This window comes from Thalassophryne amazonica, chromosome 16, assembly GCF_902500255.1.
Source record: "Thalassophryne amazonica chromosome 16, fThaAma1.1, whole genome shotgun sequence".
NCBI classification, from domain to species: domain Eukaryota; kingdom Metazoa; phylum Chordata; class Actinopteri; order Batrachoidiformes; family Batrachoididae; genus Thalassophryne; species Thalassophryne amazonica.
In genome coordinates this window covers 44,564,304-44,581,473 of record NC_047118.1, presented here as the reverse complement: position 1 = coordinate 44,581,473, position 17,170 = coordinate 44,564,304, and the positions used below count along the sequence as shown (strand labels likewise).

General features: G+C 39.4%; 2 protein-coding genes across 3 annotated transcripts in view; one reads left to right on the top strand and one right to left on the bottom strand.

Moving 5' to 3' along the window:
- The window catches only part of LOC117528581 (zinc finger CCCH domain-containing protein 7B-like), a 58,361-nt gene extending 49,253 nt beyond the window's left edge, over positions 1 to 9,108 (bottom strand). The window contains exons 1-4 of the mRNA XM_034191209.1: positions 9,010 to 9,108; positions 2,843 to 2,911; positions 2,516 to 2,583; positions 479 to 515 (exon numbers count right to left, since the gene is read on the bottom strand). Of these exons, the coding sequence (XP_034047100.1) occupies positions 479 to 515; positions 2,516 to 2,574 (96 nt within the window). The 5' untranslated portion in view covers positions 2,575 to 2,583; positions 2,843 to 2,911; positions 9,010 to 9,108. The remainder of the gene's footprint in view (positions 1 to 478; positions 516 to 2,515; positions 2,584 to 2,842; positions 2,912 to 9,009) is intronic.
- Positions 9,109 to 10,830: 1,722 nt separating this feature from the next.
- The window catches only part of rangap1a (RAN GTPase activating protein 1a), a 37,462-nt gene continuing 31,122 nt past the window's right edge, over positions 10,831 to 17,170 (top strand). For both annotated transcript variants that reach the window (XM_034189407.1, XM_034189408.1), the window contains exons 1-2: positions 10,831 to 10,938; positions 14,249 to 14,368. In XM_034189407.1, the coding sequence (XP_034045298.1) occupies positions 10,833 to 10,938; positions 14,249 to 14,368 (226 nt within the window). In that variant the 5' untranslated portion in view covers positions 10,831 to 10,832. The remainder of the gene's footprint in view (positions 10,939 to 14,248; positions 14,369 to 17,170) is intronic.

Genomic DNA, 17,170 nt, shown 5'->3' with positions numbered 1-17,170 from the left:
TTTGTTTCAATTGAATCTCTCATGTTGGAGCCATGATTCATGTCAGTCCACTTGCTGCAACAGCTCTCCAAGGTGTGATCACTCCTTTTTAGATGCAGACTAACGAGCAGATCTGATTTGATGCAGGTGTTAGTTTTGGGGATGAAAATTTACAGGGTAATTCCATAATTGTTTTCCTCAGAATTGAGTGATTCCATATTTTTTTCCCTCTGCTTGGTCTACAAAAGTAACCATTACTGACTGCCACAATTTTTTTTCCTGATTTCTTATAGTGTTTCTTAAAGCCAGAAAGTTGCCATTTGAAATGACTTTAGTTTTGTGTCATGTCTGTGATCTGCTTTTTTTCTACAAAATTAAACAACTGAATGAACATCCTCTGGGGCCGGTGATTCCATAATTATTGCCAGGGGTTGTAGTATTGTACATGATCAACAGAATATAGTGCAACAAACCAAATTTGATGTAGAACAATTGGTACCTGGTAGCCCTCAGGCTCTGGATAAGCAAGAGAAGACCTAAAACATAAAAGACAGAAACATGAATCAACACTACAGCATTGATGCTGATTTTATAAGATCACTTAATCAGATAAGACAGTTGACTCAGCCTAACCAGTTATCTGAAGCATTACAAACAGATTTAAAGCCATTTTACTCCAGGGGCGAATAAATTGTGCAATTACTTCACATTAATATTTAGAGAACACAAGCCATATCAACGGTACTTTACACTGGATGCACCCAGAGATAACATTCCAACAACAGCAAAATATTGCTTAAATCCGCTATGAAAGAGATACTCTTTTCTTAGCAGGCATTTAAACTAATTTCATAATAAGAGCAGGTTGCTTCAGGCTATCCGTCTGTGCTCTTGCATAAGACTCTTCAGCTACATTGTCTCAGTCCACCCAGCTATGGGAGAACGCAGGTACACATCACTTCCGGCGAAGTGGTGAGGCCGAAAGCAAGAATTCATACTTCCATGCATGCCTGATGAAAACACGCTCAGGCTGCATTGCTTGTCTGTTGAAATCAGCTGGTTTGGTTTTGTCTCTAACAGCCAGCTGATAGCTATCACTGCCTGGTGTGAGGGGCTCAGAACTCTCCTAGTTTCAGCAATACTCTACACTACTCTGCACATGCGCAAACCCGTTGTTACAGTCTGATCTGTGCCCCTGCCTTCACTGCACATGCGTGATGTCAAAGCGTTAGCAGCGATTAACAGATTATCGCCTCGTTTCTGCTTAAAACTGACTTTATAATGATTTAAGCAGTTTTACTTTGTCATCTTATGGTTAGTAACAACATTATTAATGGTACAGAGTCAGTCTCAAACATGCTGGTGTCACGCTCTGATCGGTCCCCCATCTTTTATTATGAATTATTGCTGAATTTATGTGGGAATGATTGTCATACAAAAGCTTCAGATATCTGTCGCTGAGATAGATGATGACTGGAGTGCAGTTTGAAGCAGAAACGAGGCGATAATTGGCGAATCTCTGCTGACGTTCCAAAATGATGCATGCGCAGTGAAGGCAGGGGAGTGATCAGAAGGGGGGGGGCTAAGGCCCTGACACCGGAACGATGAGATTTATAGACCAAAGTGACCTGAAATGAACTATCGTACATTAAATTGACTTTATAGATAAGTCTGACCCCTTTGAAAAGTGACCAAATTACAAGTATTTGTAGAGAGTTCGCCAATGTTTTCATCGGCCAAAAATGGCCACAAGAAGGTGTTGGGGTAAAGTCCATCTCCACCCATAAGTGGGTACCATCCTTGACTGGTTAAGCAACCTGCAATGGGCTGGTGTCCAATCCAGGTATGCCCCCCCCTCCCCGTACCAGTTTTGTATATTTGCTATCTGCGCTTGTGCAAAAAACAGGAAGTTTGTTCTATACTGAGTATTCCCTTTTTGTGTGTGGAAAGGACTGAGCTGGTTTGGAGAAAACTACCCCCCCCCCTCCGTAAACCTGATTTTCATCTGCTCACAAAAAAATAGGTAAACTCAATAGAAAAAAAAAACATGCCGTTTCTCACGGAGATAAGATCAGAATTTATTCACATTAAACCTGATTTTGGTGCCACACAGAAAGGGTAAACTCAGTAAAGTAAGTCCCTCGGCTGCTCCCTTGTTTTGTACTCAGGGTCGCCACAGCAAATCCAAGGTGGATCTGCATGTTGAATTGGCACAAATTTTACGCCGGATGCCCTTCCTGACACAACTCGAATCGGGATTCGAACCAGGAACCTTCCGCACTGAAACCAAGTACATAAAGGGTAAACTCAGTACAGAACAACCTCCCCGTTTTCGCGCATGCGCAGAAGGTGAATATACAAATCTGGTACGAGGATCTCAGTCCGGGACACAGCGGGACGTGATTGACCCTCATCTGCTTCATGTTGCAGGTTCCGGGAACAAACACGAACCTAATCAGAAAATGTAAAAGCCAGATTCAGTTTCAGGCTGTGTGACTTGAACTTTATCAAAAAACAGGAAGATAAATCTTCTCACTGTATGAATGTCAGAGCTTTGCTTATCTCTTCCTTGCGTTTTTGCCTGGTAGAATCCATTTTGGGTAACTGTAGGGAAGACAAAAAGCACCACATGTGGATTATTAGTAACAAAGATGACGCGGCCTGTACGGCCACTTCCTCCCAGACAAAAAGACAGTAAACATTTCTTTGTGGCAAAGTCTCTGTGACGCTGATGAATATGCTGACTGACCCTCGTGTGTGTGGGTTGTTTTTTGTTTTTTTTTTGGTTTGTTTATTTATTTATTTATTTATTTATTTTGCCTTTCATGGCGAAAACGGCCCGACTCGGTGCTCGCACACCTACCTGATGAAGTGAGGAAGTTCATTAAAAGTTTAAATGCGCAGGATAGTCCAGAAAAAAAAGACGAAGGGTCTGAAATGAAAAACTTACAGCAGCTGATTTATATAAACAATGAGGGATACGAAAAATGCTGAGTCTTCCTCTTAATTTCAGAACGATTCAGTTTCGATTTCCGTGCAGATTCAGCGCGTGGATAAAAAGACAGTGGTTACTGCAGCCCCGAGTTTAGTCTGACAGGGTATATGATTCGTCAGAGGAGCTTCAAAAGATAATTTCACATTTTTGTTTTCCAAACCAAGTCATAATGAAATGTTAGTAAATAAGCCTCTGTGTGCTCTACTCAGTTTTGTCAATTCAGTGTTTTGTCATTACTCGTCCAGTAAAAGGGAAGTGGCGTCTGTGTGTTTGTGTATCTGGAGCATCAATTGATATCCAGAAAGAGCCAACTTTCGTCCTTTGGCAGACTTATGTATTTTTAATGAGGATTCAAGTAGTGAAAACAGCAACGTGATCGGACTAATATTTTTTGAGAAATCAGTATTTTATTGTTTTGAATTCAAGTCTGTTCATGTCGCACTTACACAATAAGAGCCTATATTTCAAAATAAAAGCCTGTGAGATTACTGTGCACCTGACAGAAATCATCAGTTTGTCTATCCTCTAACATCCCAGACAGCACATTCAAATCTGGACATTTTCTGCAAATATGTGACCCCAAACCCAGAATTACCATGTTCACACTCCGGACAAAACAGCAGAATTATGTCTTGGCAGGGTCTCACACAGGCCAAAGGGGGGAATAGAAGTAATTCGATCTAATGTGAACACTGTCACAGTGCAAATACAAAACTTCAGTTATTTGTAATTTCTTTACATGGAATATTGTATTGGTTAAGCAGCTTCAGAAAAGCTTATTGATGGCAAAATTCATTTTAGAAAATTAAACATAACTGATTAAACCTTCAACTAGAAGCACTCAGAGAGTGCAAACCTCCGCCAAGGCCATGGGGTCACTGACGCCATAACATCTACACGCCGTGGAATCATTGAACCTAAAGAAGTCTAACAATGATGTTTGCTCAGTAGTAAAAAAAAGTTTTATCTGCTGTGACTGGATAGCATGTATCCTTAGCGCTTGGCATCACAGTTTATTGCAACTTGCACCTTTCCCAGAAGCTACTGTCATCTGAGCACTGATATTGATATTGCACGTGCTTATAGACAAAAACAAATAAGAGACAAAATTTAATTTTATTATTCAACTAAACTGCAAATATATGAATTTTTTAACATTTATGAAACACTTCTCTAAACAAGGCCATAGGGTCACTGACCCTAAAGAGATTCCCTCCTTGGCACAGTGATCTATTCAACAATTCAGTGTTACAACCAAAACTATGATACATACACTTTTCTTTCCTTTATATTTGACATCCTTGACCATGAAAACATACCACTAGAACTTGGAATCACTTTTATGTCTTTATTAGTTCAAAAGTTATTGTATAAAAATGATTTTTCAGTAATGGCGGTTTTCTTCTGGATCTAGCTCCATTCATTTGAAGCTACATCAAATCTGATGACACCTTACTGAATCAGTACAGATTCAGGTACAGTTTGGTGTTAGTTGTGCATCTCTAGCTTCATTTGTCACCTCACACTGACACATGTTCCATTTTCCCTATATTTTTGCATATTCTGAATCACCAGATCCGGAATCCGAATCCGATCATCACCAAACTGTTGTGTGGGCCGCTGAAGAGGAGGTACTGCTGGCCCACCACCACCAGATGGCGCCCTGTTTGGAGTGCGGGCTTCAAGCACGAGAGGGCGCCGGAGCCACTGGGAGTGACTGCTGTCACTCTTCATCAGCACCAGCTGTCACTCAGCCAACTCATCACCATCTCCATAAAGGCCGGACTGCGACTCCACCTCCTCGCTGAGAAATCAGCTACCATCCAGGTAATTTTCTCTGCTGACTCAAAACATTGAGTAATAATCTGAACTTCTTTGCAGCCGTTTTCCTGTGGTGTGTCCTTATCTGTGGGATTGGCGTTTGGTGTGATCAGCGACGGCTTCGCTTCACACCCCAACCAGATAAGTGGTTAGACAGGAGCTGCACGAGTGTGTGATTGGAGGTGGAGGTGCTCCCTCCTTACTGAATACAGACTGTGGGATTACTGAGTGTGCGAACTCACACTCATCAGGACTGTCTCTGTTCTCTGCCAGCAGTACCGGGTCTGACTGCTGAAGACAGCGGCCACCTGGGGCGCAGGGCTTGGCGGCTCCGGTGTTCTTCAGCTCCGTTGGCAGTGGAAGCTGCGTGGGATCCGGTTCTTCTCTCGCCAGGCGTCTTCTATCGTCGAGCCTGCCCACACGTCACCTGGTGTATGATTGACAGTCACCATATTGTTATTGTCTGTACGTCGTTGTACAATTCACAACATTAAATTGTTACTTTTGGCTTATCCATTGTCCGTTCATTAACGCCCCCTGTTGTGGGTCCGTGTCACGACACTTTCACAACACAAACTTTGTTGTTTGATACAACATTTGACTATGTTACACCCTAATTTTTTCAAGCCTTTCTGCCTTGTTTTTGTGGAGTTAGAAACTAGAATGTCAAAATTCCCCCTATCCCGCAATGGTGAAGAATCCTTTAAAAAATTCCTGGATCCAGATCGTGATCCGGATCACCACTAAAATTTAATCACTTGTTCCGATTGTCATTTCCAACCACTCCACAAAACTTCATCAGAATCCATTCAAAACATTTTGAGTTATCCTGCTGACAAACAGACAGACAGACACACAAACAAACGCGACCGAAAACATAACCTCCTTGGTGGAGGTAATAAAGGCTTTCATAAAAGCCAAGACATTTTTCTATGTCAATCCTTTAAAAAATGTAGCATAACTGTAAACAGATTTTCCCCAAAAGTCAGCTGTCCTCCGCATATAGTACAAATAACTTAATCTAGAACCCATGGTTCCCCACGGGTCAGCGTCCTAGTAATGCAATGTATTGGTATTCCAGTTTAGCACCACTCTCTTTACTCTTTCTTTGTGTTCTTTCCTTGGGTATTCAAGCACAAGTGCTGCAAACAAGTTATTGACAGATGCAATGTGCCTTTCTGACAGTCCCCTAAGGTGTGGTGATCTTCGGAAAGCCATATTCCTGAACAGTCTTGTAATATTAGCACTGAAAACGTGAGTCCATGTTGAGAGAAATGTAAACTCTTCCCAAAAGTTTGTCACTCCACATTGCATTTTGGGTAATGACAAAACACCAAATGTGTCAGGTTAGTTTAGATTTGGGAACAAATCTAAAGCGTCAAACCCACCACACTACGGCACTGCCCTTGTTCCTGGTTGGAAACCACCCAGGCAGTTAACCAGTTACAGTATCATGGTGGCGTGGCACAAAAGAGGATTTTTCATAGTTTAAACCAGACCAAATTTTGACCTGTTCTCCCATGTGCCTTCTGGCAATCTACAGCTGAAATTTCCCCTTTTTAAAAAAGAAAAATCCTTCTCTGTGCCACTCAACCATGAAGCTCTACAGCTGATGCAACACACAAAAAAAGTTGCATTATGCACAGTTTATACTTTCACAGCCACAAAAGCTCATAACTCCTTCATAATTGTTTGGGTGGCTTGGTGGCTTCCCTCACTACACTGTAAACCCGAACAAGTTAGCAGAACTCAAAAATATTGAGGCACAAGTCAACTGTTCCCAGAGCTGAAAAGTTTGGCCTGTTCTCCCATGTGCCTTCTGGCAAGCTACGGTTGAAATTTCACCTTTTTAAAAAAGAAAAATCCTTCTCTATGCCACTCAACCAAGTCAATTCTTCCCAGAACTATATATGCTACTTGTACCTCATGACTACAATTAAATTAAAGTGTTTATTAAGTAAAAGTAAGTCCCTTCAGCTGCTCCCTTGTTTTTCCACAGGAGATCCAAGGTGGATCTGCACATAGACCTGGCACAAGTTGCCCTTCCTGACACTAGATAAAGAAATGTGGCAGGGGTGGGGTTTGAACTGGGACTCTTCTGCACCAAAGCTAAGCCCACTAACCACTTGGCCACCACCCCTACCAATGGGTTCATTAAGTCAACTCAAATATTTACATATATAACTCAATTCTTTTAAGTTGTGCTTAAGTTATGCTTAGATGTTTTGCTTACTTAATATACAATTACTTCAAGTTAATCAAAAAATTCTGAGTTTAATGTACTCAAAAAGGAAGACAGTGTTACACAAACTTGAAATATTTAACCCATTTTGCCCCACTGGCAACAATTGTTGCTGAAGTGTATCACTGTCATTTTCTACTGACAATAAAATATCTCAAAGGTACTAAATGCAACGTTTTCCACAACTCCAAAAAAATCTGGGCATAAATGGGTTAAGTAAGTAGAAGGTTTTCTTAAAACTTTGAGTTTAAGCTACTTAATCTTATTAATTAATTTGAACATTCGGTTTACAGTGATAGTCTACTTCTTGTACAGTCATTCAGTTTTTGAGAACTGCTTACACCAGAGAGACTTACCATACAGCACCATACTGTTTAATGACTAATGATGTCTTGAAGTCCAATACATACTCACTAACTTGGAAGTTTTGTGGCTGTAAAAGCATTATTTGTATTCCATAATCCTTATACACTCAGCAATTCAATGCATTTAGTCATCTAGATGGGGTGAAAACGACTTGCTGAAGTTCAAATCAATCTTCGGGAATGTGGAAGAAAAGAGTCAACACTCCTGAGCTGCTGAAAAAGGCCCAGTAGAGACTAAACATCCTGCGGGTGTGTCAGAAAAATAACATCACACAGAGGTGTCCTTTAATCTGTGCTCTATTGAGACCATAATGTCCTACAGTATTTGTGTGTAGTACACCAGCTGTACAGTAGCTCAGAGGAAAATGCTCCAGAGGGTCAGCAACATGGCCCAAAACCCCTTTGGCTGCCCTCTTCCCAAATTTGAAGAAATCCATAGCTCCAGCTGTCCCTGAAAAGTCCATAACATCATAAAGGACACTTAGATTAGATTAGATAGAACTTTACTGATCCCTTGGGAAGATGCCCTCAGGGAAATTGAGATTCCAGCAGCATTGTATAGCAGCACACAGGGTAAGAAGCACACAGAGTATCAACAGTGGGGGAAAAAAAAAAACAGTTTCCAAATATAAATATAAATACAAAAACACAATATATGGTTGGCATGAAGCTGGACTCTCTGTTAACGGTGGCAGAAAAGAGACCACTGGACAAACTGATGGACATTATGGATGATGCCAGTCACCCTCTGCACACCGTCATCAGGAACCAGAGATGCTTCTTCAGCCACAGACTGCTCCTTCCCAAAGTGCAGGATCAACAGACTGAAAAACTTCTTTGTCCCTCAGGCCATCAGACTGAACAACTCCTCACTCAGGGGGAGGAGGAGTAACAGGAAGACAGAGGATGGGAAGGAGAGGAGCAGTAGTAGCCAGTAAACCCATACTGATCAGTATATATGGTATTTATATTTATGTTTGCAAACTGTTTTTCTTTTTTACTTTCACTTTTGATGCTCTGTGTGCTTTTTACCCTGTGTGCTGCTATACAATGCTGCTGGAACCTCAACTTCCTTGAGGGAGTCTTTCCAAGGGGTTGATGAAGTTCTATTTCATCTAGTCTAATCTAACCTAAACTGTGTATAAAATGACAGTGCTTCCTAAGTGGTGAAGTGGTAGTTTTGTTATTATTTTGAAAATTTTCTCCTATTTCACAGGTTTTTTTGTAGACTGCATTTGGTTTTCCTTCAGCTTCCCAAGGCATGTTGCAAAGAAACATCAACATGGAATGATGTCATGACAGTCAGGTTGTAATAATTGATAACACTAAAAACTATAAAAGAGGCTTTCATTTAAGTCATAAACATAAAGCAATCATTAGTACATGACCCTTTACCCATGTATCTTTGCCAGTGTAAGGTTCATTTGAGGAACAGGACAAGTTACATTGGGAACAGTCATCAGCAAAAGAATAAGCTCAAAGATGGAATGATACATAAAACATTATTATATATTTATATTTTTAAACAATAACAAATGTTAGTGGTTATTCATGCTCTACAACACCATCAAGGTTACTATGACAAGAATATAAATCTTATAATTCACCTGCAGTCCATGCTTTCGGTGTCTCAGTTTTGCATGAACAATTACCTGGAAGCACAAATGTAGGGCAAATTAAACCCGGAATTATCATTATCGTTGTCGTCAAGGCCGCAGGGTCCAAAAGAAGGTGGGGTTACTTTATCTGTTGCTGTGTGACATGTAAAAACTAATTTCTACTATACAGGGATATACTATACTGTTTGATAGATTCGTCAAAACATTTGCATAAATACGTGGCTAAAAGACAGTTGGTATCCACCATAGGCTGTATTGACTAAAATGTGATTAAAGCCTACAAGTCCCAAAGTCCTCTGCAGTGGGTGTGCGAGATAAGGTGGCGCACGTGCTCCCCGCCCTCGTGCCGTACAGTGCAAATCAACAATGTAGCTCAAACCTTGTCGACCTCCTGTGAAAACCTTATTTGGAACCATAGACAGTATATAGCTGAAACAGAATATGCACGAATAATATAAACATTTTATTACATCATATCATCAAAGCAAATAGCTAAGAAAATGCACAATATTGCAAGATTAAGTAAAATTTCAGAGTAAAATGAAGGAAAATGTTTAAATAAAAAAATACGTTAAAAACAAAAAAGAAACAAGAGCTGGTGTCCTTCATAAGATAACAATTTCTTAAATTTTTACACACACACACACACACACACACACACACACACACACACACACACACACACACACACACACACACACACACACACACACACACACGTGTGCAAACTGAGATCCCAAAAACATGAATTTCAATTTCAATTTATTTAGTTTATGTAGCATCAAATCACAACAAAGTTGCCTCAAAGCGCTTCACACAAGTAACAAGTAAGGTTTAACATTACCAACCCCTAGAGCAAAGTTGAGGCTGAGACCCACTCTGTTTGCTAATAGAAATGAATGTAAAATGGTAGGAAGCATAGTACCATGCTATGCCAGTATGCTAGCCATACAAAAGGGAGAATAAATGCATCTTAAGTCTGACTTGAAAGTCTCTACAGAATCTGACTGTTTTATTGACGCAGAGAGATCATTCCACAAAGCAGGTGTGCGATAAGAGAAGGCTCTGTGACCCACAGACTTTTTATTCACCCGAGGGACACAAAGTAGCCCTGCGCCCTGAGAATGCAGAGCCTGGGGCGGTACGTAGGGCTTGACTAGGTCAGCTAAGTAGGGAGGTGCTAGTTCATGAATAAGTTTGTAAGTTAATAGCAGAACCTTAAAATCTGATCTCACAGAGACAGGAAGCCAGTAAAGAAACGCCAAATGGGTGTAATGTGGTCAAATTTTCTACTTCCTGTCAACAGTCTGGCAGCAGCATTTTGAACCAATTGGAGACCCCTAATGCTGGACCGCAGTAAACCAGAAAATAGAATATTGCCTTCCCAAAACATGAAAATAATAATAATAATAATAATAATAATAATAATAATAATAATAACAATAAATTATTATTATTTGTGCAACAACTTAAGTTCATTTTGGCCTGGCAAAGCCAAACTAATTCTTAGTTTGAGTGAATGAGTCTGGTTTACAAGGCTAAAATAATTTAATTAAATTGTGAATATTTGTGGCTTTCATGTTCTTCTGACCATGAAATGCAACATGGAAAAAATAAAAGAAGTAATAAACTAAAATGTCCATTGTTTGCTATGTAGTTGTCACTGGGAGGATTTATTTTGTTTTATTTATTTCACGCACAATTTGTAAAATAAATAAATAAATAATAAAGCATGTGTGTAGATTAGAAAATGTACTTGAACACGGTTTTGTAGTCCAATAGGACTACAAATCCCTTGTCTCCTCGGCGTGATGACTGCGTGCCGGTTGGTGTGTGCTGTCGCTCGGTTTGTGTTTGAACGTCAGGAGCGAGCGGGAGTGTGTCTTGTCTGGGTTAAATCAGCACGACAGTGTTCTGGTAACTGTGATTTTACTGTTATCTTTCAGATTCGACAAATAGGCGTTTATTCGCTGTAATAACATAACCCGTAGAGTTACTGCAGGTAGTTTACGGTCACCAGTGAGCCTACTAGCAAGGGCGAGCTAACAGCTGCCACGCTGTGCGCTAGCACTAGCTAACATCCTGTCAGCAATTATATTAAATTACCTGTACAATAGTTGGTGAACCAAAAGTAATCATTAGGAACTATTCCAGTTTCACAGAAAGAAGCATCGTCTGATTTAGATTTGGAAGGATGATTTTTATCGTCATGACATAAAGCCAACGCTTAGCGCCTTATTTCCATGGAGGTTTTACCCTAAAGGTGACTTTACAAACAGATTTAGTAAGTGCACACCTTTGTCTCTCTTTTGTCATTCGCCAAGAGAATCAATCCAATTGTACTCATGAAAATAGATCGAGTCTTCAAAAATAGTTGGCGATAAATAAACAAAAAAACAAAAAATGGCTCATCATAACAGACTTTGAAATTTGATTTTTTTTTTTTCCTTTCTGTCATCATCACACAGCATATAACTTAACAATGAGAGAATAATACATAAAGATTGTAGTCTGCAGTTAATTTAGGAATTTGTTAATTCAGAAATTGGCGTTAATTCAAGCAATCTTTATTGGCTGTGGATAGCATTATGGTAACCTTAACTATGAGTTGGTATGTTGTTATTACGGTGGTGATATGACATTGTAACCCTCACACTTTTTAACCTTAATAGCCCTAATAACCCAAATCTTACAGAGTTACCCCTTTGAGTCTGGTCTGCTTGAGGTTTCTTCCTCAGTGGGAGTTTTTCCCTATCACTGTTGCTCTGGGGGTTGGTAAGGTTAGACTTTACCTATGTGAAGCGCCTTGAGGCAACTCTGTTGTGATTTGGCGCTATATAAATGAAAATAAATTGAAATTGAATAGTTACATGAACCCAAAGAATTACTGAAACAACAAGAAATATTGGTTGATATGAAGGGAGGTTAAAAAACAAACAAAAAGTTTTCCATCAGAGAATCGAACTCCTGTCTCCCGAATGACAGGCGGGGATACTTACAACAATAGTAACGAGGAGCTAACAACACACACTGAGTCACAGAACATCAAATACGGCAGCTGCCGTCAGAATAGCCCCAAGATTTAGAGTTATGGCTGTAACCACTTCATGCTTTACTCGAGTGATCTTGTGATTTTCTTTCTTTTTTTTTCCACTGTCGGCTGAATCACAATCAAGTTGACCAACTGTGGTGCACAAGAGGTGAAAAATTAAGTTCCTTAGATGAAAATAAAAATACTTCTAAAACAATCTATGGTATCCAGAGCTCAATGCCTGAAAATATTTTTGAAGTAACTGTCTTCATTGCAAAATTACAGCGCATTGAACTAAACGTTAAATTCTGAAATTGGCTCTGTACGGACACTACATGCTATTGTAATAACTCTCTTGTACGTGATTATATTATCAGTTTTTAGGTTGTGATTGTAGTGTTCTTTGTTTGTATTGTCAGAGATACATGTGACCATAGTTCTTGCTATGGAATGCAATCAGCATATAAGGAATTATTCATGATTTCACATGGAAATGGCTCAAAATGTATTTTTTTATATGCTCAAAAATAGAACACGACATCATGTCTGAAAAAAGTAACTTCATTGCTTAACTTGAACATCCATCCCCAAAGTGGGAATACACATAGTAATACATATATCAAAAGAACTTCTGTCAGAATTGTTTAATACGACCTCTGCTACCATATAACAGAACTGAAGTTATATATGTACGGACACTACACAAAAAATCTAATTCAAAATCATGCTTTATTTTTTATTTTTGTATTACTAAAATTTATTTGCTGAAATATCAATGGTTTGCTGTTTACTATCCTGATTTTAGCACAATACATGATACTATGTATGGACACTACACTATGTACGGACACTACTGTTTCCAACTTTAGTGCCAAAATGTTCACTTCATATGAGAATTGAAAAACAATTTTTCTGTTATGAATAAAGACTAAGCTAGACTACTCTTACATACCATTTGATCCACTGACATCCTTTGGGTAGAGGATTCTCCAGGGCTATGTACGGACACTACAGGATTTTGGTGAACAAAAAGTGTGGTCACAAAACTCAAATTTTTGGGAAAACAAACAATCCAAATTCAATGATATTCAACATACTGTTAATACAACTGTAACTCCTCAATATAAATGAACACTAACCAGTTTATTTGAACATATTTTATTATTTCAAGGCCTTTACCTTTACAAGTGCTTACAAAACGAAAAATTGTAACACCACAGGTTTATCTGAAAAAACAAAGTCTGAAATTAAATATTGTTCTATGTTCATATAGATATGTCATCATGGTTCAGATTGGTTGCTGTGCCTTCCTGAACCTGAAAAAAGTAATTACAAAAATGAAATATCAAGTAATGCTGTATCAGTTGAATTTAATATTTTGCATGCACCAGCATAACGGTAAAATTCACCAAATTGGAAGCACATAATTCACTGTCACTCAAAAAGTTTTCATCCAATCTCTATCAAATTTGGAGGTTAAGGGCATCTTTTGGCAACAATGGAAATGACAACAAACTCCATACTTTTGAACACACAGTTTATTGTAGATTGGGCTATAATATCAACACTTGCAAGTTAGTCAACTTGATTGTGATTCAGCCATGTCTTATAGGTTTATACATTCTTAAAAATACTTTGTGCACCTGCTCAACACCTTTCTCAGCTAGTTTCTATGTCTATCCCCCAATGTTGTTGACAAGCAACTGCTGACCAGTTAACAGTAGTGTAACTTTGCCCAGCCAGTTTACATCACGAGGCTCAGTCCTAGTAGCAGTACCACAGGGACTTGGCTCAATGCAGCAGACAGCACTCAACAAAACAACATTTTAATGAGTTGTGGCTGTTTTGGAAATTAGTTTCCATATGCATTGATAAAATATGGAGTTTGTGGTGGCACACCGACTTCTCTGTGGAGACGTTTTGACATTAGTCGCTGGTTGCCCCAGCATTTGCAATCATGTTTACATTTTTGGTACTCAAATATAGGTAAATCCTGTGAGAACATTGATGTTAGCAGAAAGGTACACTAATTTTTCTCATTTAAAACTGATTTAGAGTATTACACTGTTACTGGTTTTGTGGATTAGATTGGTCAAATCTGTGAAGAACACCTCTTTTGATCTTAATTCCTGGTACAGACAGTTGTTGCTGTCCACTGTTTTTCTTTCACATGATGATTGTGATCCCCACAACCAGGTGTCCTCATGGCGACAGATATTGTTGCACAATTGGCCGACTCTCTCTCCAAGACTGGAGTTGAGGAAGGGGAGCTGAGCTACAAGGGCCAAGGGAGAAAGCTGGATAATGCAGAATCTGGTGAGTGTCTCCCATTCAAAAGTGTGTTGAACAGTGGTGAAGTTGGTTTTTTGCACTTGGATGGATCTGAGGTCTCAAATCACTTATAATTTCTGTACAAGTCTTTGCTCAACTGGTTGATCTCAACCAATAACACATATATCGGACATGCTGATTAGGGCCAGAAATGGTGTATTTTTGTAATTTTTAACCCATTTCCAAACAAAGTTTCACTGCAGGAGCACTTTTCCCTCAAACCTGCACACATGTACGTCATGAGGAAACAAGCGTCCATTGTGCACATGCCTGCACCTTTCTCCAATTCCGACTTTGCATGCCCATTAGTGAAGGTTAAGCAGTCAGAGTTGAACGCTACATCTTTGGTTCTTTCTTCGCATGAAATGATTGTCTTTTGCCTTGTAAATTTTATTCTTTGTTGCTGATAAGTCTGGTAATGTTGTGTACTAGTTTCCTTCATTGTAGTGTAGATATTTATGTTACACATGAATTATGACTGTAATAGAGGTATATGTATTCAGAGTTCTCAAGTCTCACTCATTCTTACAACCCCTGGCAAAAATTATGGAATCTCCGGCCTCGGAGGATGTTCATTCAGTTGTTTAATTTTGTAGAAAAAAAGCAGATCACAGACATGACACAAAACTAAAGTCATTTCAAATGGCAACTTTCTGGCTTTAAGAAACACTATAAGAAATCAGGAAAAAAAATTGGGGCAGTCAGTAACGGTTACTTTTTTTAGACCAAGCAGAGGGAAAAAAAATATGGACTCACTCAATTCTGAGGAATAAATTATGGAATCACCCTGTAAATTTCCATTCCCAAAACTAACACCTGCATCAAATCAGATCTGCTCATTAGTCTGCATCTAAAAAGGAGTGATCACACCTTGGAGAGCTGTTGCACCAGGTGGACTGACATGAATCATGGCTCCAACACGAGAGGTGTCAAATGAAACAAAGGAGAGGATTATCAAACAACATGGGAAGGTTGTTAAAGGCAAACATACTGGTAGACCAAGGAAGACGTCAAAGCGTCAAGACAGAAAACTTAAAGCAATATGTCTCAAAAATCGAAAATGCACAACAAAACAAATGAGGAACGAATGGGAGGAAACTGGAGTCAACATCTATGACTGAACTGTAAGAAACCGCCTAAAGGAAATGGGATTTACATACAGAAAAGGTAAACGAAAGCCATCATTAACACCTAAACAGAAAAAAACAGTGTTACGATGGGCTAAGGAAAAGCAATTGTGGACTGTGGATGACTGGATGAAAGTCATATTCAGTGATGAATCTCGAATCTGCATTGGGCAAGGTGATGATGCTGGAGCTTTTGTTTGGTGCCGTTTCAATGAGATTTATAAAGATGACTGCCTGAAGAGAACATGTAAATTTCCACAGTCATTGATGATATGGGGCTGCATGTCAGGTAAAGGCACTGGGGAGATGGCTGTCATTACATCATCAATAAATGCACAAGTTTACGTTGATATTTTGGACACTTTTCTTATCCCATCAATTGAAAGGATGTTTGGGGATGATGAAAATCTCTTTCTCAAGATGATAATGCATCTTGCCATAGAGCAAAAACTGTGAAAACATTCCTTGCAAAAAGACACATAGGGTCAATGTCATGGCCTGCAAATAGTCCGGATCTTAATCCAATTGAAAATCTTTGGTGGAAGTTGAAGAAAATGGTCCATGACAAGGCTCCAACCTGCAAAGCTGATCTGGCAACAGCAATCAGAGAAAATTGGAGCCAGATTGATGAAGAGTACTGTTTGTCACTCATTAAGTCCATGCCTCAGAGACTGCAAGCTGTTATAAAAGCCAGAGGTGGTGCAACAAAATACTAGTGATGTGTTGGAGCGTTCTTTTGTTTTTCATGATTCCATAATTTTTTCCTCAAAATTGAGTGATTCCATATTTTTTTCCCTCTGCTTGGTCTAAAAAAGTAACTGTTACTGACTGCCACAATTTTTTTTTCCTGATTTCTTATAGTGTTTCTTAAAGCCAGAAAGTTGCCATTTGAAATGACTTTAGTTTTGTGTCATGTCTGTGATCTGCTTTTTTTCTACAAAATTAAACAACTGAATGAACATCCTCCGAGGCCGGTGATTCCATAATTTTTGCCAGGGGTTGTAGTGAGACTCACGCTTTAAAGCGATCTTGTCAGGTCTCATGCATTCATTGTGAGACTCAACATGTTGCCACGCTCTCATGCTAATGCATGACATTCTCCAACATTTCACCGCTATGACCTGCAAGACAAGATTTGTCGGAAAATAACTCCTTGAGCATATCTCAACTTGAGAGCTCTGATGTATTTGAATCAAGTTGGGAATGAGGTTGATTGTACTTAAGCAAAAAAATGAATATAGACTCTGCATACAATCTCTGATGAAATTATGCGAATGGTTTGTGGTCAGAGTGCTCAGATAACTTGACCAAATTACTAGGGATGGGTATCGAGAACCAGTTCTTTTCGGGTATCGTTAAGAAATTATTTGATCCGCCGACATCAATAGCTTATTTTGCTTAACTATTTCCTTATCAGTCCTTCAGAGTGGCCATTGTTTTTGAGGGTGTTTAGCCTCGGTCCCACCGAATAATGAAGGCTGAAGAAGGAGCCACGCATGGGTGTGGGGTGATTATTCGAAGAATGACCCACGTTTTGATCTATCACGTATCCACTGTGAAGGTGCCACTATGTGCCTCTCTGTACCCCTCATGTGCCACGTAGCAGCCTCTAGTGAGCCACGACCGACCTGTCATTACAGCCTCGAATGGCTCGCATCAG